Consider the following 23,605-nt stretch of genomic DNA (forward strand, 5'->3'; position numbering starts at 1 on the left):
ACCGAGAGGAGAGATTGGGCTTCTGGAATGGTATACCGGCCAGCCTCGCGGCTTGACGCAGTTGGACACCAGGAGAGTATACACCCGGAAGGCTGAGCTGGCAGGTCCTGAGAGATGATCACCGAGAGGAGAGATTGGGCTTCTGAAATGGTATACCGGCCAGCCTCGCGGCTTGACGCAGTTGGACACCAGGAGAGTATACACACGGAAGGCTGAGCTGGCAGGTCCTGAGAGATGATCACCGAGAGGAGAGATTGGGCTTCTGAAATGGTGTACCGGCCAGCCTCGCGGCTTGACGCAGTTGGACACCAGGAGAGTATACACACGGAAGGCTGAGCTGGCAGGTCCTGAGAGATGATCACCGAGAGGAGAGATTGGGCTTCTGAAATGGTGTACCGGCCAGCCTCGCGGCTTGACGCAGTTGGACACCAGGAGAGTATACACAAAGAAGACACAGAGACAGAGGTGAAAGAGGAAGAAAAAAAGAGGGGGGGGGAAGGGCGAGGAGCTGCTTTTATAGCCTGGCAAGAGCCAGGGGCAAACGCACCAAACATGCCCCAAAGAGGAAAGAGCAGTAGCATGAGCCCAAAGAGGAAATCAACAATAGTCACAAGGCAAAGACAGTGACGCGAAAGGAGGGGTCAGGACATGTCTATCAGGTTCCGGGAACGCGAAAGGAGGGGTCAGGACATGTCTATCAGGTTCCGGGAACGCGAGAGGAGGGGTCAGGACATTCTAAATATTCAGAAACTTGAGTAGATGAGTGAGAACACTTAGATATCTAGATATAGCTTATTATTCTTCTTGTTATTATTGTTATTCTTTTTCCTACTTAATATACATGCTGTATATATAATACTATCATGTAAAGAATATCATTTCTATATCTTCCCTCCTGTCTATACCAGCGCATTTTCTGCTATAGCAGGACTGGAACGAGGTAAATTTGACCAATATATGTGTATTCCCATGTCAAGCTTAGCAACTCTATCTATTATGAGCAAAATCTAGCCCCTAAGCCCAACATCCCGCAACTCCTTGTGTCAGTACCTATGAGGCGTGAATGTGCCGCCAATTTACCTTAAGTCCACTCATTGTATCGATAATCTAGCCCATTTCCCAAGGATATCTTAGCTAAAGAGCAGCAATGTGTTGGTGGTCACTATTGAGCTATCTATAAAAATAAGCGTTTGAAATAAGATATCCAGCAACAAAACCTAGGCAGGATTATATAACGTATGGCTGTAATGAAGCTTTAGGTAAACTTATCTTAAGAAATGCAAAAGTTGACATTATTAGACTTGCAGAAGAAATCTTTGCTGCTATTAGAGCATTCTAAGTTATTATCCCTATCCTATTCTTTAACTACTGTTAGAGTTAAGTGTGATACATGCATCTGTGGATATATACTCTATATAACTCGCTTCTATCGCTAACCACCACCCCTAGATACTAGGCCATTGTGTTCTATCTCCTCGTCCGATGAAACAGATGAATTTAAGCGTATTTCATTATATACAGCCGCAGGTAAAAATATTGGCTGAGTCAGCAGATATTTTTACCTGCCTACCGAACTGTCGGATATACTATATCACGTGATTTCATACGGCCACTAGCCCCCTAGCATATCCACATTGCACACGGCTCATCGTAGTGTTAGCCCTTTCCACACACATATATAGAGGCCTAAAATAGCTAGTAGACCTAGAGACTATCATCTTTATTTATTCTATACCTATTTTGAGCTCCTAATTATATAGTTCTAGGTTTTATAGTATTTTGTTGCTGTTCCGCTGTGTTCCGTAGAAACGCCACCCTATCGGTTGATTGGCGCCCTCTGAGACCTAGTTACCTAGATACCTAGGTAGGTACAAGAAGGGACCGAAGGACATTCAATCAACGTTGAGCAACACAAATACAGAACAGTTAATTTAGCGCAGGCTAAAAACAAGGGACTTTTGGCAATGTATTGCCAAAACTCGAAGTTGAGAGAAAATACCCCATATGAGCTGCCAAGATCTAGGGATATCCGCCTAATGCTGCTGTATATACCCTTCTTTGCATAGGAATATATCAATTTCAAGTGAAAGAAAACAAGCGGCGAATCACCTAGCTAAACAAGAAAAGGGGAAGCTGTAGTCTACATATAGCTTTATGCAAGCAAAGATAGGTACACCAACATCAAGCCGGTATTGAATCTTATGCAGAAAGATAGGTACACCAGCATTAAGCCTGTATCGAATCTTATGCAGAAATCTAGCTATCTAGATTGGCCATAACACGTTGGAAATTCCTTTGTTTTGTTTTGTGTTATTCACTGCTCACTCTTATTTTGAAAGTGAATTGAAAAAAAAACTCACCTGCCTTCTATTCACTGCCCGGACTCGTTGTTTATAAAAACCCCCATCCTCCTTCTAAGCAACCAAAACCAACACATTATCTTTCTTTTACATTCACAGAATCGTTACGACAACCGCTATTCGCTATCAAAATGTCTACTCCCGGCAACCATCTCAACGAGATCAACTTCACCGAAACCCTCGAGCCGAAGTGGTATAATGCTTTCTCCGGCGTTGACCCCAGCGTCTTCAACAAGACTTACGCGCAAGGCAGGAAGCACAGGGCCTGGACTATCTCACTTCAGAGATATCAAGATTTCCAGATGGAGTTGGTGTGCGGCCTTCGTTGTAAACGACTGGCGACCTCCGAAAATTTCCAGTTCATCTCAGTTTCACCCGACGTCGGCCTCAAATTTTCCATAAGAGGAGGAAGCGACATTCCTCATTTCAGGCTGGACATGACCCTGAAGAAGATAGCAACTGACCCGCCTTGCGACCTTGTCATGTCTGCCATCTGGACTGCCTTTGGGGAGCAGGGCTTCAAGGGTAATCGACAGCCAACGGCGTCTCCAGTTCAAAACACAGCTTATACATTTTCTAGCCGCTTGCAAAATGTAAAGCTATCTGAATGCATTCTCAATAAAGCCACAGCGACATACTGTAATGGGCTTGAAGGCGAAAAAGGTTACTTTATCGAGTGGACTCATTCTACTGCGCCCTACATCATCGGGTTCGACATTCCGAAAGCCACCATAGATGCGTTCTCTAAAAGTCAAAAAGCCGCACACTATACCTTTGATCGGTTTCGAAATGCAGGCATGGAGGTTCATATTGTGACGAGGGTGCGCCAGGATTTATTCGACTACTGGAGACATGTCACATCAATGCCTGATCCAACACCTGGCTACTATCCAAACTACGACTGCAGGTTCGTGGTTGAGCAAAGACGCTTCTCACCACTTAATGTGCCACCGCCGCTAGAACAATCCACGATCAGGGAGCAAAACCAGTCTCGAAACCGAGGATGGGTGAACAATCCTCCTGGCTTTGCAAAACCAGAAGTATTCATCTCGGTTAATGCTCCCCTTACCTTCATCAATGAGAGACAATACGAAGTATTCAAGGTCACGGGTCTGCTCCGTGAAGCAACCCATCAGCAGGCTAATTATAGCAGACATTTTAACAGAACTTATTCGTTCGACCTATGGCCATCGGCGTTCATTCATTCTACATTAGGTAAAGAGTTCAGCCAATATTTCTACGCACTCTTAGACCCAAGCGCCACACTGCGGCCCATGGATGCAGCCGCTGAACAGAGCCCATCACTACCCACACCGGGAATACAGGTCCGTGTGAAGGTGTCTGGGCTAGACACTCGCTGCGGAGGCTCTCAAATTGTGAGGACCCGGACACCGTTCGCGCCCCCAAATGAATGGACCGGAGTAGTCATCGAAACCCCTAAGTTTCCTGATACAGCAAAAGTCCCAGAGAACGCGATCTGCGTTCGCCTGAAAAGATCGGATCGTATCCCTTCAACAGGGGAGATTCTCCATATAACTGGCTCAGTGATCTTCGGACAACCAAACCCGATCTTTGTTCAGCTCAGATCAGCCATAAGAATGGCAATGTACGGAAACAAAGATTTCGGAATTCCAGGCAACAATAATATCAAAACTTTATTGTTAGCAAAGGACAACCACACAATCCGTTTCCATCCTAATCATGGAAATCTTCCTACTGCAGCAAGGACGCTGCTCCAAAAACTAAAAGAGCTTGATGTCGCAAATACGGAACAGCGTGCTGCCATCGAGTTGGCTCTCAAACCTAATACGTCTTATAGGGACTTCTTCTCCCTTGTCACGGGCCCTCCTGGCACAGGGAAAACTAAAGTGTCAATGATAGTGGCTGTTCACTGTTATCGAGAGAAAAGGCCTGTTTTGGTTATTTGTGGGTCCAACCACGGGCTGGACGTTCTCTTCCGACGCATAAACGAAAAGCTGAAGGAGGGCTTGCCGAAATCTGTACTGCGCGTGCCGGGCGTATATCGTCTTAATACCGAATTTGGAGAGGGTTCCGATACCCAGAATGCACCAGGAGTTGGACGCTTGACTTCCGTTCCTGTCCCTGAGTTCACCAGGGAAATGGAGCAACTTAAACGAGTTGGAATCAACGAAGAAGAGTTCAAATTGATTCAGAAATCCATTCAAACATCCACCGCTTCTGAGTCATCGTTAGGATCTTACATTCTATCTCGCTTGCAACTTATGGCCCAAAACCCAAAAGAAATCCCGGAGAAGGAACTTGAAATTCTGTACTCCTACACTGTATACAGAAAATTACTTTCGGACAGAGGGTATCTATACACAGAGCCTGTAGAGCTTGAGCCTGAAGATGCCGACGAACTAGTTCGTATACTGATATCTGCGGAGCGAGCTGCGTGGTTGCGGTTGCAAGAATTATACGTCTCACAAGCTAGAATCATATTTTGCACTGCTTCGACGGCGAGCCGAAAGTCCCTCCGAGGCTTCAAACCTGCAATCGTCATAGTGGATGAAGCTTCCCAGCTCACTGAGGCAACCTGTCTAAACGGGATCGTCAAATATTACTCGTCATTGGAGAAGGTGGTACTTAGTGGGGATGCCGCACAACTCCCTCCAACTGTCACGTCGTTTAACCGTAACGAGTTTTACGAGTCGGATAAACTATCGCTCTTTGAGCGGTTATTGAAGACAGGCGTTCCAGGTGTCGCATTGAGAACGCAATACCGCATGCATCCGGACATCTCAGCCTTTGTGAACACTACATTTTACAACGACAAACTTATCGACGGGCCAAGGGTGGTTCGACCAGATGCTAGTCTATTCTCAGACCATATGCAGAAAACCTATAAAACTTCTTCCGGGGCCTCATTTTTCTTGTCTGTTTCGGGATCCACAGTCTGGAAAAGGAAAAACGGGAGCTCCGTGTTCAACCCCGAGTATATCACCGCCATTGCCGCCCTTGTATCAGGCCTCGTGAATGATCAGAAGTGCCCGCAGGAAGATATCCTCATTTTAACATATTACAGCGAAGAGTTGTACGTCCTCAAACGATTCATTAACCAAACGCTTCGCTTCAGTGGTATCCTTATTCAAAGCGTCGATGCTTCGCAAGGCAACGAGAATAGCATAGTCATCGTTTCGACGACGCGACCCGGAAGGGATTATGGATTAGGATTTGTTGCAGATCTCCAGCGACAATGTGTCGCGCTGAGCCGGGCAAAAAACGGGCTTGTGATTGTTGGAAACAAGATGATGGTCAAGAGCAATAAAAACTCAAAAGTTACCTGCGCATGGGACGACTTGGTTAACCACCACCGAAAGTGCGGGAGGCTCATTGAGGTCAACGGTAACAGAGCAGCACTTGTGGCGGAGCTAGATATCCCTAATGCTGCAACTTACGCTACCTTTTCTCCCCAGGGTTGATGATGTCACCGCTTGATGGACGATTGCGTATGGAGGCTGGGTATGGCTTTCCATAACGAATTACGCTGCAACCGGCGTGGAAGCGGGTGGGGAAGTTGGCATGACAGACGTTCGGTGGAACATGAGTATCAAGTCAGGGGAGAATTATCTTGCTTTCATATTTCTATTCCTTTTCCTATAATGCCGCGTAGTTCAATATTATATTTGCATTTAATTTCCTAGTAGCAGCCAGTTTTCCCTAACACTCAAAATGTTTCTTACAATTTATAGCTATCTTACAGCAAATGTAGTCATTAGGCGTCATAATAAGCACTTAACGCGTAACTAACTAACGCGTGTGTGGTTAAGCTTAAGCTTAACTAAGCGCCTAGCGAACCTAGCTGCGTGTCTCTCAGCTCTCGACAACCGCGTTCTTCATGGCCGTGAGAGAAAAGTGGCCAAACCAGCTAGTACAAGGAGGGATTTTTGATGCAATAATCTCTATCTTGAAAGCCCTTCATTTGAGTAATGACCTGAAGCTTGCTGATCAGCTCTAGTCACCGTAGTGGTGGTGCCCCGAGACGATATGGGACCGAGCTGTCCAATTTGTTCAAAGCCCGTCAAAGCGAGCAAGATAAACGAACACATCGACTCAGGATGCGAGAAATTCCTTGATGTCTCTCAGAGCCAGTCTTCACCTGCCGAGGGCTCATCACAACCCCAACCTAGCCCATCCAGTGCCATCCCTAACTTCTTCCAACCAACGAGTTCCAAGAAAGCAGCAGCCCAGAAGTCGACTGAACGGTCAAATGGCGTATCCAATCTCCAGCCATCCAAGGCCGGGACTGGGAAAAGGCCCTTCTCCCAGGAGGAGCCTGCTACTCCTACACTCGGAAGTGCTGCCCTAAGAGTCCCTGCATCCCCATCGCCTTTCAACAGCGGTAATAATGATCATTCCGCGAAGCGTCCCAAGCCTTTTAACGCATTGCAAAAATCAGCACCGCTGGCAGAGCGGATGAGGCCACGGACCCTTGACGACGTATACGGCCAAGAATTAGTAGGCCCAAATGGAGTACTGCGTGGCCTGATTGAACGGGACCGGGTTCCTAGCATGATCCTCTGGGGCAGTGCAGGAACGGGCAAAACGACCGTTGCAAGAGTGATAGCCAGCATGGTGGGGAGTCGATTTGTTGAAATCAACAGTACGAGTACTGGTGTGGCTGAGTGCAAGAAGCTATTTGCAGAGGCAAGGAATGAGCTCAGCCTAACGGGGCGGAAGACGATTATATTCTGTGATGAGATCCATCGATTTACCAAGGCTCAGCAAGACGTGTTCCTTGGGCCCGTGGAGAATGGGCAGATTACGCTGATAGGCGCTACGACTGAGAATCCGTCTTTCAAGGTCCAGAATGCGCTCCTATCACGGTGCCGAACGTTTACGTTGGCAAAGCTCACGGAAAGTGATGTTTGTTCTATACTCAACCGTGCTCTGAGTGTCGAAGGACCAAATTACTCTCCATCGGAAATGGTTGACGATGAACTTATCCAATACCTTGCGGCCTTTGCTGATGGCGATGCCCGAACGGCTCTCAACCTATTAGAGCTAGCAATGGACCTTTCCCAGAGAGAAGATATGACCAAAGAGGAGTTGAAGAAGTCTTTAACTCGAACGCTGGTGTATGATCGGGCAGGCGATCAACACTACGACACGATATCTGCCTTTCACAAGTCCATACGTGGAAGTGACCCCGATGCATCTCTTTACTATCTTGCCCGGATGATTCAATCGGGAGAGGACCCGCTATACATCGCGCGCCGCCTCATAGTTGTTGCTTCCGAGGATATCGGACTGGCCGATAACTCTATGCTATCACTAGCTACCGCTGCATATACTGCTGTCGAGAAGATAGGCCTCCCAGAAGCAAGAATAAACCTAGCCCATGCCACTGTTGCCATGGCCTTGGCTCCAAAAAGTACACGAGCTTACAGAGGTTTGGCAAATGCAATGGCTAGCTTGGAAGAGCCCGGGATAGCAGGCTTACCGATTCCTATTCACTTGAGAAATGCCCCTACGCGGCTTATGAAGGAGATCGGCTATGGGAAGGAGTATAAATACAACCCTGACTACAAGGATGGAAAAGTCGTGCAAGCATACCTGCCTGACAAGCTCACCGGAAAGAGATTTCTCGAAGACCTCGATCTTGGGACTCGGATAGACCCAGACCTAGAATGAGAAACCATTTATATCAAGGAGGTCCATATTAGAAGCCATTAAACACCTTTATTCTTTATCTTTTTCCCTAAGGAAAAGCGTGAAGACACTCTTAAGATGGCAAAGAAGGGAGTTATGTATATAAAGTGAATATTGTCTAGAGTATAGGCTTTTATATCGAGTATACTGAGCTCCATTTTGTTAGTTATCTTTGCGTCTCGCATATTCAAGCGTTCCTTTCTTCGCTCCTCAATCACAAGTCAACATGGATACAACATATATCCAGCTCTCTGATGAATCCAAAGGCTTTAAGGCGCGTATAATTCCCAGCATCCAGGCGTGCTTTTTCTCAGTCATCTTAAAATGATGCTTCTTCTCCGTACACCTGTCTACGCCCAAGTCGGCCGCTATTTTTAAAATTCCAGTTGCGTCAACTACCTATGAGTGTATTTTAGATCAGTTCAGAGGTCTCTAGCAAGTCCTTACCTCTAAATCACCTTTTAACCTGTCTTTTCGACCCTCAGATATACCCATCGACTTAGACCTACTCAGACCTGTGGTTGTAGCTGCTTAGTAATCCTCGTCGCGTCCGCGAAACTTCTCAAAGACGCATCTTAAAACACGAACAAGAGACCGCGGGAAGGGCATCAAGAGCAGCCGGACCAGGCGAATAGGACATCCACAGCCTTGACGCAATAAACTGCGCTCAAATTCCTGGGCGAGCAACTTTTTCATCCTGACTCCATCTATATGAAGCATTTCACACCCTAGTCGTTAATCACGTACCGAATCCACATACCCAGCCCCCAGAATTATTCCCGTATAGACTTATTCCCGTCTCGAGGGCGCAAAGTCCCTAAATTCAAGACATACCATGGCCTCATCTTCACATCCGTCCTTTGCTCCACGCTCCGTATATGCCAACGCAGGTAAACTGCCGGACCGACCTCTTAATTCCAACAATCCACTCCCCTTTGGATCATCCGTTCTATCGCGTCGCGAGCGAGGAGATTTCGGCGACGGCGCAGGAAAATCACAAGGCCATCAGCTACATCCAGGTGCTGGGGCAGGTGGTCCCCAAACACACTCGCAGATTCAAGGGCAAGGGCAGCATCAAGGTGGTGGCGTAATGGGGGGAGTTGGCGCGAATGCGGGCAACAATAACAATAATAACAACGTCAATAATCCGTTAAACGATCTTTCGGAAGAGCAGAGGGAGGAGATTAATGAGGCTGTACGTATATCTATTTACCGTGGGTTTGCGGTGTCATTGTCTTGGTATATTTATTGACACTTCGATAGTTCACACTCTTCGATCTTGACCGGGACCGACACCTCGATTATCATGAACTCCGCGTTGCTTTCCGCGCACTTGGCTTCACACTATCGAAACCGGACCTGATTTCACTCCTAACAACATATGGCGTTCCTAGGACACCAAGCCCGCAGCAACAGCAACAACAATCAAGGCAACAGCAGGCTCCACCACATCCGTCTTCACTATTAATGCCCCTTACCTCCTTTCAAGCAGTCACAGCACGTAAGATTCTAGAGCGAGACCCACGAGAAGAAATATTACGCGCTTTTGAATTGTTCGACGAGGGAGGGAAAGGATATATAGACCTTGAGGATCTGAGACGGGTAGCGCGTGAACTGGGTGAAACAGGGCTGGAAGAGGACGAACTGAGAGCTATGATTGAGGAATTTGATTTGGAAGGTGTTGGCGGTGTCACCAGAGAAGGATTTGTGGGTATATGTTTACAGTGATATTTCGTATAGGGGCCTCTTTATCTCGTTCTTAACCCACGTTTGGTGTTTGAAACGTTACGGCGTATGAGGGGAGGAAAAGATGATTTGATTTGTTGTTTTCTTGACTTGGGCATGGAGTTGGACCTCTTATGGATAGTATGCGTAAGTGTGATGCTGTTGGCAGAAATATGTGGCAGTGCTCCCTTTTCCTTGCCGCGAGGGTTATATCAGCTATTGAAAATATTTATTCGATATCATTGTAATGTTATGTAAATGTGAAGTATGTCATTTATAATCAGTGATATATATGGAGCCAACACAACGCTCCGCGCGAATATACATGCAATTGAGAAAACCTCCCACGAACGCCGGTAGGAAATATGGCCGTTATTCATCCAATAGAACACTGAAGCAGGAGAAAGCAGCAGTCGACAAGGAAAGTAAACTGACACAAGTACTAGTACTGTGTAAACCTCCTTATCCCATTGCTGAGATCACGAGCTCGGTATAAACCTGTACAGGTACCATTCCCTGGCCCATCACATCCATGCATTCTAAAGCAGAAAAAAGGACGCTGGTATAAAACAATGGAAGAAGGTAGGTAGATGCAAAAATAGTAAATAGAGAATATGTTTAAGTTAGGGTCAGGCGTATCGTGTTGATGGCATACGGCCTGGGTATGCCGGTGGAGGGGCGTTAACTGGCGGAGGCACATTGTATGGGGGTCCTCCTTGCTGTCGATGACCGTTAGGAGGCGGAGGGCCGGACCATCCGTTGTAGACAGGCGGGATGGGACGCATATTTATAGGCGCCATCTTCCTGTTTCTGGGCTTAGGTCTTCTGATTCGTCTGCGGATACATGAAGCAATGGCTAGAAGCAGGAGACAGCCTATTCCGGCCGATACGCCGATGACGATTGCTTTATGGCGCTCCACCCACTCAGAGACTTCGTTGTTGAATGAGCTGCCGGTACATGCACCCTGTGTGACGCGGGAGAGGTTAGCGGGTCTGTTTAACGGAAGAATTACACATGTAGCGGAAGGTATATCAATGCATGGAATCACTTACGTTTTGACATGTACCACCCCCTCCGCATGGCGTTCCATCGAGGAAGGTTAGACTACCTTCATACCGTACATTCGGTCTGGATGGGTTTTTGCAAGCCACTTCACAGCCATACGAATCGAAAGCAACTGTTCTATTGCCAGCAACCTGGTTCCCTAGGTGCATTTGGCACTGCAGGTCTCGACTCGTACATTGGCCACTGGCGCACTGCAGGTTGGTTCCGCATGTATTACCATCCGCAGAGTGAATATCGTGAGGACAATCGCCCGCATTCCCGGTACACATTTCATTGGGGTCACAGGGTCCACTACTGGCACGACAGATGGTCGAGCTAGATGCAAACTTGCAGGATCTGCAGCACTCTTCGTTTGCATCATCGCACTGAGAGCCTGTTGTGTACTTGCAGGTTTTGGGGTCACAGCATGTGTTGCCCTTGCAGCCTTCAGGGCCGCCGCAGTCACAGTCTTCGCCATCTTCGACGATGCCGTTGCCGCATTGTCGACCTGAAATTGTATCGACTCCACGGTTAGTGGTGAGACAGTTAGTCAGAATGGTGTGTCGTGCCATCCGAGAACATATCTGGCCAACCGAACAAGGTGAGAAGGCGGTAATTTGTTTTCCGGAAGTTGGATTCATCATGAACCTGCCACCTGCATCACACGTAGTTGCGGTAGAGGGACAGCATCTAGAATTATCCGGGTTAGACTGATCACGGCAGAGGGCGGTGTCACAGTCATGGACTGCTCCAAATATGTGGCCGGCTTCGTGACTTTGGCTATAGTTAGTATAATTCGGTGTACAAGAGTTCATATACACGGTGTTATGAGACATTCTACTTACGCAAAAACCTGCCAGGTGTTATCCGTCTTGGAAACCACGTTGGCACCCGAAACAGCCTGTGAGCTGGAGTTGCGGGTATTCGCATCCCCTTGAACACCCTTGACACATAGCTGAGCAGCCCATGCTAAGCCGACCTGGTTTTCAGTCGTGCAATCGGTCATCAAAGTCCAGAACGCAAACTCGTCGGTCTTCTTTCCACGCCAGGCCGAAAAGGTATTCAGCCTATCGGAGAGGGTAAAAGATTCGACCCCAACCCGGTCGTCACACTCTAGGTTGAAAGGAGTGGCAGATGAGGCCGTTGATGGACAGTTTTTGGGAAGAATGTTCACATCTCCAAGGGTGAGCGAGATGTTAAACGTATGCTCATACACAACCGACGCAGCATTGACAACTGCGATGATGTCCTTTTTAGCATCCATTTCCGAGGCGAAAGTAGAAGTATAGGTGCAATCAGCCACCACGCCTATCAAGGCAACCCTCCTGGTATTAGGGCATCCAGCTGTGTTTCCAATAGTAGCTCTCAAATCCTGTGAACCAGGAACGGAGCCACCTGTGTCTGAATTTTGTCGTTTACTTATGCTGGTCATGAGCGAGCCCCAAAGGCTAGTGTCGTTGTCCTGCTGGAGGGGAGGAAACATGAAATCCGAGTTGGAACCGTATGAAAGAGTGTCTGCGTCGCATGAAGGCGAGGATGAGATCGACCGTCCAACGTTGCCCTGTGTCTCTATATCCGAGCCTCGGAAGAGAAGCATGTATTCACCCGGCGTACCATCCAACGGCGGATCGTGTCGATGTTTCTTTCGCACGTACTTCGACTTTGGAATGATCTGATGATGGTCGTGCATGACCGTGAACACACCTTCAAAAAGGGGCTCAACTCCGTCTCTCTGCATCATAATTCGAGCCCATCCAACCCTATCCCACGCCCCGGATTCCCCTTGAACCCACGCCCATCCTTTGAACACCCGGTGGTCCCTCCGTTCTATACGCTCTATCCGGTCAACATTTCCCTCGCTGTCGAGGAACGTAACCTGCGCATCCTGGGAGAGTACGTCGTGGTTTGGTTCCAGCTGTAGTTTTATCCGCTGGCTCCTCGGATGAAGTTCGAATGTGATGTCGAAATGCGAATGGGAGTGAACACGGTGTGATGGCGTATGGATAACCGGTCGAGCGATGCGGGAGAGACTATTCAGTCTGTCTCTTGCGTGCGAGCGGGCTAGAATGGTTCAAATCAGTCAGTAACTGCTGCAACAAAAAAAGGGACTCGCAAGGCAAAATAGGTACCGTCGACATGTTGAAAAAGCGACGCTGCGGCAGCTACCACAGCAACCACGCAGCTTAAGGCTCGCATTCCCAACACAGATCGAGGCTCGGTGCCTCCAGTTCACGCTTGGTCTGCGCAATGGGTGAAGAGGCAGAGGTCGAAGGGGAGCAATAACTTTGAGATGGTGATGACGCGTTAACCACGAAAGCTGCTAAGTACCGGGATCCCGACTCCCAATATGCGTACACCCGCTATAATAACAGTAGAATAAGAAAAAAAAGAACAGTAGAGATCAAGGCGGACGATGCTGTTGTACTCCGTAGTACTCCGTAGTATATCGAGATCAAGTCCTGGCCCCACGATGTAAATCCATCCAGCGATCGGCGACGATAAAACGAAGGATGTGCAGGGAACTTCTCCAGCAAAGAAAAAAAAGACAGATGTCAGCCTCTCATCAGCCTCGAATCGATCGTGTCTTCTCTGACCCCGGTCCGCAGATTTCGATGTTGCAGGAGTAGAAAAGAAGCGCCAACCCCCAGCGGCGGAAAAAGCTGTCGACTACGCAATCGCCTCTATCCCAAGGCTTCAGCTTCGACCTCCCAAGGCTTGACCAGAGTCGCCCAGCCGGCGTCCCCCAATCGTCGCGCCGATAGCGTCGGGATCCCTTGCAAACTGAAGACTCGGATGAAGTCACTGGGGCGCAGCGCGTAACTAGACGGCCTTTTTCCTCCCTAGGTACGTAATGCGCTGCCTCTGATGTGGCACTGCATGCGTCGACCACCTGAACGCTGCTCGGGACGACTCTGACAGCCGAGAAGAAGCAATTATCCGTGGTCGAATATGATATTATCGGGGCGACTGGACGGATATTACTCTGAGACCTGTTGGCTGTTCGCTGTTGGCTGCTGGCTGGTCAAGCTCATGTCCCTGGACCGATAACCAGATAATTACATCCGTTCACGCCGCAACTCTGTACGATCCGGTGGATGGCGGTTAGGGATAGAGATCGGCCTCCGGAGGTCTAGACGGGCTCAGCTGCCGTGAGACTTGCAGGGATGGAAGAGACCAGCCTCGGGCTTCTCGCTGTGCGGTTTATACGAGTCGACAGCTTGCAGGGTTGATGTTATGCGACTCATGTTGGTTATACGATGCCCTTTGCTTGACTCGACGTCAGGCCAATTATATTCACTCGACGATTAAACGCAGGTCGAACCAGGGAATGTCGCTGTATTCTCCGGATACTATAAATACAAGTTGTGGACACTGCACAGCTATACTGGTGGATGGTATTACAGATCGGCCCTGGAACACAGAGAAACACCTCCTATCATCTCGCTGCCAGATCGATATCTTCGTCTTCCCTGCAAGGGCCATTCCTCGTCATGGACTCGATCATGAAGACTTGGCCAGCATGAGGCTCTGGTTTCATGGATACATGTTTTGGCTATGACGACACTGTGGAACAGGTACTAGGAAGAACAAACTCAACGCATCAAGGCGGAGGACAGCAATGCCGGTGGCGATGCTAGGGTCTTTGCACATATGCCTCTCTAGTCAATGTCGGGAGCTCAGTCATTTCATGCGAAGAAAACCAGAGGGGCCAGGTTCTAGGGGTGACATGGTAAATTGAAAGGAGAAGTACTATATATTTTGGAGAAGCTGCTTTGAGCGCCAATAGATACGTCTATCCAGGGGCGCTTTTCAACATCTGTATCAAGGGGGACTCCCGGTGCGTCAGTGTTAAACCCTCGAAGTAGTAGATCTTTGAGCGCCTCTATGCAAGAGGCAGTGCTATATCCGAGTTTTCCCTTGCTCTACGGCCGCGTGCAAAGCGGTGTTGCTTGCCCTTGCCATCTCATATTTCTAGATCTATACCGGCGTCGAGCAACAGTTTGACCAGTTCTTGATTTCCCTCAGATACTGCCATATGCAATGGCGTATTTCCATCGTCGCCCACGGTATTTGAATCAGCGCCCTTGCTTAACAGAAATTCGACGACTCGTACCCACCGTCGGGACGTCATCACAATGGGCCCAGGCAATAAAGCGTTGTTAATCTAGGAAGATGTCGTATAGGTCCCAAATTCCTGAAACTTTGGTCTGTCCATTATACCATTATGATGGCCACTTTTGGCCACTTTGCTGATGATTCGAGTTCCGTCACGCTGAACTATATTGCTTCCATGCTCAAATTCTATAAAACCGAAATAGGCTCTCAGCTGTGTGCTAAGAAGATAGCCCTTGGTTGATTGGTGGACCAGGTTTACAGTCCCTTTCTCTGGCTCAATAAATAGCACTGACTCGCAAGATTTGTATATCTCTGCCAGCCCATCAATGTCAGATGAAGAAGGTGAAGACTCGGGAGCCCAGATATTCTGGTAAACACCATATGCTATAGCTAGCTCGGTCTGATTCAGGGGCCACGACTAGTAGCTGTAGGACAAATATTGCTACCTCGAGCACGTCTTCACAGATCTGCTTTAAGGTTCTATCATAAACTCCGTTGAGGCCAGGGGGTGGACGCATTATCGTCAAAGAAAGGTTACTCGAATGCCTTGAAGAATGACGTTAAAAATACCCTGTTCACACAGGCAGATGGCACATTTCTCTGGGTTTCCCTTATCCTTGAAGTCCTTTCGAAGTCGAAAAAGCACGAGGTCAGGAGGAAGCTTGAAAACCTCCCCTTTGGTCAATGTAACTTGATAAACCAGCATTTATTTTTTCGAAGTCGATATCTGGGATATTCCATGGTCCACTTAGATGTTCCTCAATATCAGGTTCACCCTTAGATGTCACCAAAAACTTGATATTCTGTTTTTGGAGTTCTCCAGGTGAATCAGCCAGTTCTTCTAGCATATGCAAAATCCTTTGTCTATAATATTTATCGGCCCCGTCAAGGGCGTCAATGAGGATGAATGCTTATCATTTCCAAAATCCTGTAGAAGGGTATAGAAGTAACGCCATAGGGCATAGAAGTTGTTGGCGAGGTCGGTTCTATTTATTCTAAAGTCTTCCATAACACGGTTGAACGATTTAGGATGGTGTCCTAATATTTGGAAGATTAATTACCTTAGAATGTACGTCTCTCCGCCGTCTTGCATCTTTAATATCACAGAAATAGTATAAAACTGTCCCGCCAGGGTTGTCTCGAAGACGACCATGAAGCGGAGGATTGTTGTCTTCCCGATTCCAGGTAATCCTCTAACTCTTAGAAGTTGCATTCCAGGCCCGTTGAGCCAGTCGGAATACTCTCTCTGGTCCAGGATCCATTCACAAGAACCATTAAATATCTTCTCCCCCTCTAAGCGTACTGCTGTAAGATCATCCAGGGGATCAGTTACAAATAGGAATTCCTTATAATCTTGTAGCAGTTCCATCTCATCATCTACAGAAGTAAATCAGTTTTAGACATATAAACACAACCAAGGGAAGCTCACCATTCTGATTCGTCTCCGTATTTCCAGTAAACTCACCCGGCGTCAATGCATATGATATATTTAGACTCTCCGTTATGAGTCCACGTTGGTCTCCAAAAAAAAGTAAGCTGAGAATTAATTAATCACATACATAGTTAATACCTGATCCTTCGGCTGCTTATAAGACTTTGCACAATTTGAGGATAGAAACCTAGGCGGGTTTGTATTTTTTGGCTCGTTGGGACGTTGAATTTGCACATAGTCCAGTAGTTGGCCCCGGCCACACCGACTGCAATTTCGTTCGGGAGGCCCAGCCTTGCGGAGTCCCGATCCACGATCTTGTGGTATTAGAAGTTAGCATTGTAGTGACAGTTTCCATAGTCGGGTACTATTTGAGGGGCGTGTGATGAATCTTGCAAACGAATTATCATCTTACAAGCATATTTGCTATTTTCTCGGTCTCGTAGAAAGTTCGGATCCTTAGCATAGCCCCTCGTTCAACAAACTGCTGCGAAAATTTGCGAATGTTTCCGAGTTCCTTCGCAATGCTGTGACATAGGCCGTATTGGTTGCAAATCCCACCTGACCGTATTTAAGCAGGTTTGCAGTAAATGTACTCCAGTATGCAACATCAGACCCTCGGTGAGGGACCCTAAGAAAGACAGCTGCCTTGATGTGGCTGAGAAGATGGCCGCAGATATTTGACCTTTCATGTGCGAGAACCAGGTCCTATACATATGAGATTAGTATATAACCCTTCAAAGAAGCCTCATGCAAGTGACAAGTAATGTGGTACGAACCCCTAAGAGTAACATGACCTGCCTTTTTCACAAGAATTCCTCCAAGACCATGAGCAACAATTATGATAGGTCGCTGTCGCTGTATATCTGTTAAATGCTCACCATCAAGTCTGTCTAGCAGCATTGCAGCTTCATCATCGATATTAGTCACTGCGCGACTGGAAGTAGTGTCTGAGTTGTACCCATAAGACATGATTCGAGGATCAATGTTGTTGGCTTGGAGCTGCTCTGGCAGGAAGTCCCGAAGCCACAACTTTCCATTATCATCGGTCTAGGTCCTACACCAGTGCCCTCCTAGACCGTGGACCGCGATGATACTTCAAATATGTGAGATAAAAATATATTAAGCTTAGTCTTGAGGCGTACTCGATGGAGCTCGAGACATCCGCTCGATCATAAAGCAGGAATAGCCCGCTGCGTTCTTCTGTTGCCGGCTATTGATTTCGTCAGTTCCCTGTTCTAGAGAGATGAAAAAAGATAGAACATCTTTCCGTGTTTCACCTCTTCAAATAGTGTTACGGCTTTGGATGTGGCAGATTGATTATCTTGAGCACCGTCTCTATCTCTGTCAACATTTGTATCACTCTATGGATCCCTGTTGGTAGTTAGAGATTGTGGGATGAGCTGATACGTAGTGATCAGCTGTCTTGGCATGGTTTATCGACGACTTCGCCTGTTTGACACGGAAGGGAAGTAGAAGAGTCGGCGTTGTTTAAGGACACCCATCCATAATCAATTTCTGCCTTCAAACATGAGAGTAGCAGTTTAATCACAATTATTATGCCATAGTATTTGCATAGCTATATTTGTATTTGACTCTCTATACAAATAATCTGCATTAATCAGGGATAGAGTGGTAAGTTTCGTGTGCTTTCAATGCAAAATGCGGTATATATGTGCCGCAAATGTGGCATTCAGCACCGTAAGTGCTGTTATCCATCGAAGAATCAACCTCTTCGTGCTCCCACATGTCGTTTTCCATGGAGTCGTCCTCCAATTCTAATGCAGTGTCACTCTTTATAGCATCAGAATTATCAACCTGGCAATCGCCAACACCATTATCCACATCAGCGACTTTCCATTCTCGAAGAACTCGACTCTGCGATCTAAACATCTTGCCGATATCTCTACCGGCGCTATTCTTCGTTGACCCAGCACTATCCACCATATTAGTAACCGCAACGTTGATCAAACTGATTCTCCACCCAGACTTCTCTGGGTGAAGTTTTAGAAAGGCAGGCATTAAACATTCGTGCACTAATCGTTCAGCGATAGCATCCACATTATCTTTGAAGGAAAATATGAATTGGGGAATAGGGCAGGATCGTGAGATGCGGTTGTTGTATAGAGTCGGTGTCCTATCTGGTGGCTGAGCGGTGCTCGGGTTAGTATCTGTACTGCTGGGTGGTATACGAGAGCGTGTAGAGAGTCGTAATGTTCGAGGGTGTGCTAGCCACCGTCTCTTTCTTGTTGATGGCTGTGGTGGTACTGCGGGCTGATCTTGCGTATCGTCTCTCATAGTATCGGCCTCTTCTTCATCAGTTCCGGCCATTTCTTCTTCCTCCTCTGTTAGGTCAGTGTGCATTCGCCGTATCAAGTTACGAGCCAGCGGAAGAATTTCCTTCCTCACAGCGTCTAGAGTATCCAGCTGACGGAACGAATCCTCAATACTAATCTGAGTGGGAGTTGCACGGGCAGCGGCAACCTCGCTATGGTCAACCCCGTTAATCAAGCCCCATATTCTAGTTCCTATATCCTTAGGCCATCCGCCGCCTGATAAAATTTTATCAAGCATTAACGGACCCATGCCTGGAAATGTTCTCACATCACCCACTGTGACTTGGTCGCAGGTCCTTAATTCTCGGTACAGCTCTAAATCGTTTTCACGACCGAGCACCGCTGCTCTGATAAGGCTAGCAATTTTGAATCCAATGCCAGGAACCTTGCCTATTTCATGGCTGTCCATGAATTGAATGATATAACTATCACTCTGGTCTGTATCGTTTAGGAATGGCGGTATAAGGGTCGTTTGATTCCGCGGTTTATGGACGTTTCCAGCTAACTTTGCGAGTAGCTTGGATGTAGATATTCCAACAGTGCTAGTGTAGCCATGTCTCTCCTCCAGCTGCTTTCGTAAGTAATTGCCCAGGTGTGAGGCGAGGATCAGCCTCTGTCCAAGGTCTAACGGTAATGATATGTGTTCTGGCTGTAGATGGTCATCCCGCGAAGGATACGTAGGGCCACAGTATACAGTGGGATCATACTCAAACCCAACGGTAAAGTCATCTTTGTCCAGCTGAAAGACGGAGTTGGTGATGTCGGGCTCTAGCCACTGGAGATTGTACTCTATCATGGAGGTGACATCTAGAAATACCTCGTCAAATCCCAATTTCTCCACCTGATCACCCCATACCAACGAACTTAGGAACGAATAGAGCCCCTTGGATATATCGCGGAACTTGGTCAAGTCTTCTCCGAGCACAATGACTACTTCAGGGCATGTCTTCTTTGCTTCCTTGATAAGCTGTAGTTTCCGTAGCCCTCTCCTCCGTGCTTCATAGTTGCAAGTCACGACAATCTGCTTCTGCTGCACAGCCAATGGCAGTGCCTTAAGCGCCGGATTCTCGGCTTCAAACACAGAGGCGTAGAAGCAATCGTAGTCCTAATCTTGAACGTGTTAAAATCAGGATAAGGTCGGCATGCAATGGAAAGCATCAAAAAAACAGAGACGTCTGGGGGCGAGGATATAAAAATCTCCACGGGAAAGATTGATGTCTCGGGAAAAGGACGGACAAATGGGGAAGGTTGGAATGCAAAGCAGCATGGAAGCGCATTTGCTGGGTATATAAGATATGCAGGCATAGGCCCACCCGGACGAGAGAAAGAGAAGTCTTGTTTTCACTCCCTAGCCACTCGCAGCAGTTCAAACGGGGAATAAATATTATAAGCCAAGGCCATTATTGACCTTGGCTATATGGATGGATGTGTGCAAGAGATTGAAAGATATGTATGCTTGACAACCAGGGAAAAAAAGAGAGAGGGAAGGGGCAAAACTACACGAGGAGGCCTAACAAAATGTAAAATGATCCTGCCATGATCTGTTCGTGGAGTCCCTTGCTTCTGCAGAGTCGGTGCCATGGTGTTTTCCCCAGTCTGCTCCACTGTCAGTCAGTATCCTAGTTGCAAGCAGGAGAAGTAAAAGTATTCCAGAAAGGGCGAGGAAGGCATGCGTACGTCACGATCGAGCGATTAAAATTAGAGATATCATCCAATTAATCGATGCTTAGAGTACCTCCCCATGCCCTTTCTCCTGCAGGGCTGAGCAATGTGCCGAGACGGGCGACAAGACTCTGTGTGCATCAAGTAATTTCGAAGATGCCACCAAGGGCCAGAGCTCGATGACACCCTGCGACGGCAGGAAAAGCCTACGTGCCGTCCGCCACCCAGGGAATGGAGATAGAAGCAGCGTTAAGATTGACAGAATGAAACGTGAAGACTCCGAGAAACCTTCCATCGCACGGAGAAAGCCGAGGAAAAAGCAAGACGCAGGATCGATTGCCAGTTAACGATCTTACTTAAGCAGCTAAGCTCTTTAGCACCAGGTCCAGGGGTGGAGGACTCTTGTTATTCATGAAGAAACGGAGTATACAATCGGGAGTTATAGGTCTGTCCCAATTCCGCACCCTCCTCGACGGCCAATATACCTGGCGTTTCCGGCCAGCTTTTCTATTCAGTCGGTCTGCACGTAGGATGTTATAAACCGGGGTTTCTTGCATGTCGTATCGACTCTCCGCGTTATAGGCCCTCCCCATACGGAGTACAATTTATCACAGGAGATGGAGGCAAGTCGAAACGGCCATCACGTCTCAACGGCTGGCTCTCGCTGCCTATCCACTTTCACAGAAGTTTCAGTCTCAGTCTCTTGGGCCGAGATTACTCCATGCACACTGCTAATAATATCCAGCACGTTCGTCATGGGCCATATAAGGAGCATAGCGTCTCGATCGTCCCACCCAATATGATCTCCTAGAGCCAAAGGTAAAAAGGAAAAATTCAAATATATAATAAGGTCGTCCCTATCCAGCCCATCCTTGTAGTCCCATGCAAGGAGCGGCGAGCGGTGTCGAATGAAAAATCTGCCTTCGATATGATCGACAAATTATATGCTGTGCACAAAGAGTGGAATATTTTCCCTCTGTTTAAGCAAGAGACATGTTATTTCCTGCTGACTCCACCGTTGGACGACCGCTCCCCCTTGTACACGATGCACGATGATGCAGGAAGGGGTCAAGGGTAGGGCGAGACGCCGAGGATGCCCAGAGCCGATTAGTTGGCGGGAAATGGTTGTCGATGAAGGGCAAGCGGAACTGGAGTTTCGCCATAGAGTCGACCGAAGACATGATGCAAATCTTCATGCTGAGTGATATCATGATCTATACTTAACCTCCATACAGCGTCATCATCAAGGACGTTATAGTTCGCCACGATGCACCAGTCGAAGAGCGATGTCTAATTTATGCATATAGTTAATCCTAGCAAGAGGGATTTCAATCCTAGGTCTGCATCCCGCAACCACATACCGTTTTCTATAAGGGGCAAATAGTCGAGAACAGGGAGAGGACATCTTGATATCTACCCCGTACGCGGCGACTCCCACTGAGTCAGGATGGTGAAATGGGCAGGCCAATCTTAACGAGGTCGCAGGCCGTCTGGGCAGTTCATCTAGACGTGCGGCCATCTGCCGGCGAATTCCTGGGCGAAACCTGTAGAAACGTACGCAGGAGGGTGAAGTGGCGGAAGTATAGCGCAGGCATCAAAGTCGCCGTTTGGTGCAAAAGTACAGCGAACATTGAGACTTGCCTAGTTGGGACGCGCACAGACTCTCTCCATCTCGTAATTCTCAAGTCACCGAGACAACAACCACCATCTTCTCTCTTCTACACACCTCTATTCTAGTCTTTATGCTCGTCTCTACCTGTGTTTCTCCCTCTGTGCGTGTGCAGAGGTATGCTTCCTCTCTAGATATACAGTATATACTTCCTATCCCGGCTGTTCTCGAACCAGGTAAGTCTTATTTCTAGCCTCCCTGTCTGTGACCTGGCCGAGGGCTGACCCTGGACTGGAAAAGGGAAAAGGAAATGAAAAGGATGGGAAAAAGGAAGAAAATGAAAAACGGCCTGCAGAGTGATGCCCTTGCTTTTTCATCGGAGAGAAAGCGGATTAGACATGGGTGAAATTGGAGCATCACCCATAACATGTTCGCTCATGCTGCGAGATGGGTCTTGCTCTCACGACAGGTTCCTGCACCCCATTGGCACGTTATGCCGTGGAGAGTCTCCGAACGAGCAGCAGCGGTCCTCCAGGCTCAGAGATGGATGCACACACAATGCATAACTGCGGGAAAATTATATGCAGATGGCGGGGGAGAGAAAGGATAAATAAAAAGGCAACGGGCTTTAGGCTCAAGGCCTTTACCTGATAGGGCCTCTAGTCCGTGAAGCTTACGCACCTGTCACACATCCCAGTCCTTGTCAAGATGGAGGGGAGGGGGAACCACACCAGAACTTTCCTGACTCGATGGAATCAGGACTAAGATGAGGCACTTACTCTACCAGCAGGTAGCTCTCGGCTGCTCGGAAGGTATTGTTGCGAACTGGATGAGCAGGAGAAGCTGGAAGGGAAGAGAGAGAGAAAAAAGAAAGGGGTGGCGTTCGCGCTTCTCTCCTGATACAGATGACGCATTTCTGCGTTCTGACAGCATGGTGGTTAGGGGTCGGATCCCGCCCTTACTTATGACGCCGATTCTCGAGTGCACGCCGCACAAAACTCGGACATCACGGTGGAGTGGACGACAGGACACATGAGGGCCAAGGCAGACGAGAACCCATCCAGTGTTCTCTTATACAAAGGCCGTAGCTCAGCGGTGGTGGATGGGAGCGGATCGCCCCGCCCTGTGCCACCGTCCCGAGAGCCGTTCTCTCATGAATCTTCGTTCACAACCAGCCAGCCGTCTCAGAATCAGAATCAGACACGGCAGTTAATTTATTCTCACATAGCAAAATTATGATTTCCTGGACATGCACGGGGTCTGGAGCGTTAATAACAGGGACGGAGTATGGGCGCATATGGCTAAAGGCTCTCGCTCGTATTTACGCAGAGTCTTGAGTTCGTATTTGCAAGGATGGAACCACTGTGGCTACCCAACATACTAGAGATCGTGGTATTCTCTCGAGAAGGATCTGATGAGGATAATCTCGTATAATAGGGAGCATACCTCGTGTACTTTATGTCCTTCGTCTCTTGATACGTATATCTGCTAACTGTGGTTTGGTCAGATACATGGGTGTGTCGTGCTACCCAGCAGAGTGAGCTGCGATCCGTTGCTCCGTCCAACAATAGGGCGATTCTAACCAATTAGCTACGCTTTGAAACGCTGGCCCATAAAGGGATACTTCCACACCTAGTGCCGATATATATA

At 47.8% G+C, this 23,605-nt stretch overlaps 4 protein-coding genes across 4 annotated transcripts; 2 read left to right on the forward strand and 2 right to left on the reverse strand.

Moving 5' to 3' along the window:
• Window positions 1-2,491: 2,491 nt before the first annotated feature.
• GIQ15_04112 (uncharacterized protein) lies at window positions 2,492-8,015 on the forward strand (the record flags this gene model as incomplete). The annotated part of the gene is made up of 3 exons (XM_033551529.1): window positions 2,492-5,798; window positions 6,175-6,225; window positions 6,340-8,015. The coding sequence occupies 3 exons, from the start codon at window positions 2,492-2,494 to the stop codon at window positions 8,013-8,015; spliced, it is 5,034 nt and encodes a 1,677-aa protein (XP_033405259.1).
• Window positions 8,016-8,868: 853 nt separating this feature from the next.
• On the forward strand, window positions 8,869-9,761 carry GIQ15_04113 (cell division control protein 31; the record flags this gene model as incomplete). The annotated part of the gene is made up of 2 exons (XM_033551530.1): window positions 8,869-9,228; window positions 9,297-9,761. The coding sequence occupies 2 exons, from the start codon at window positions 8,869-8,871 to the stop codon at window positions 9,759-9,761; spliced, it is 825 nt and encodes a 274-aa protein (XP_033405260.1).
• Window positions 9,762-11,644: 1,883 nt separating this feature from the next.
• On the reverse strand, window positions 11,645-12,999 carry GIQ15_04114 (ADAM protease ADM-B; the record flags this gene model as incomplete). Its single annotated transcript, XM_033551531.1, has 2 exons — window positions 11,645-12,864; window positions 12,933-12,999. 2 exons carry the CDS (start codon window positions 12,997-12,999, stop codon window positions 11,645-11,647), a joined length of 1,287 nt encoding a protein of 428 aa, XP_033405261.1.
• Window positions 13,000-17,965: 4,966 nt separating this feature from the next.
• Window positions 17,966-19,961, reverse strand: GIQ15_04115 (DNA polymerase iota; the record flags this gene model as incomplete). Its single annotated transcript, XM_033551532.1, has 2 exons — window positions 17,966-19,789; window positions 19,917-19,961. 2 exons carry the CDS (start codon window positions 19,959-19,961, stop codon window positions 17,966-17,968), a joined length of 1,869 nt encoding a protein of 622 aa, XP_033405262.1.
• Between the last annotated feature and the right edge of the window lie 3,644 nt (window positions 19,962-23,605).

Source organism: Arthroderma uncinatum, assembly GCF_011692745.1.
Source record: "Arthroderma uncinatum strain CBS 119779 chromosome Unknown scaffold3, whole genome shotgun sequence".
NCBI classification, from domain to species: domain Eukaryota; kingdom Fungi; phylum Ascomycota; class Eurotiomycetes; order Onygenales; family Arthrodermataceae; genus Arthroderma; species Arthroderma uncinatum.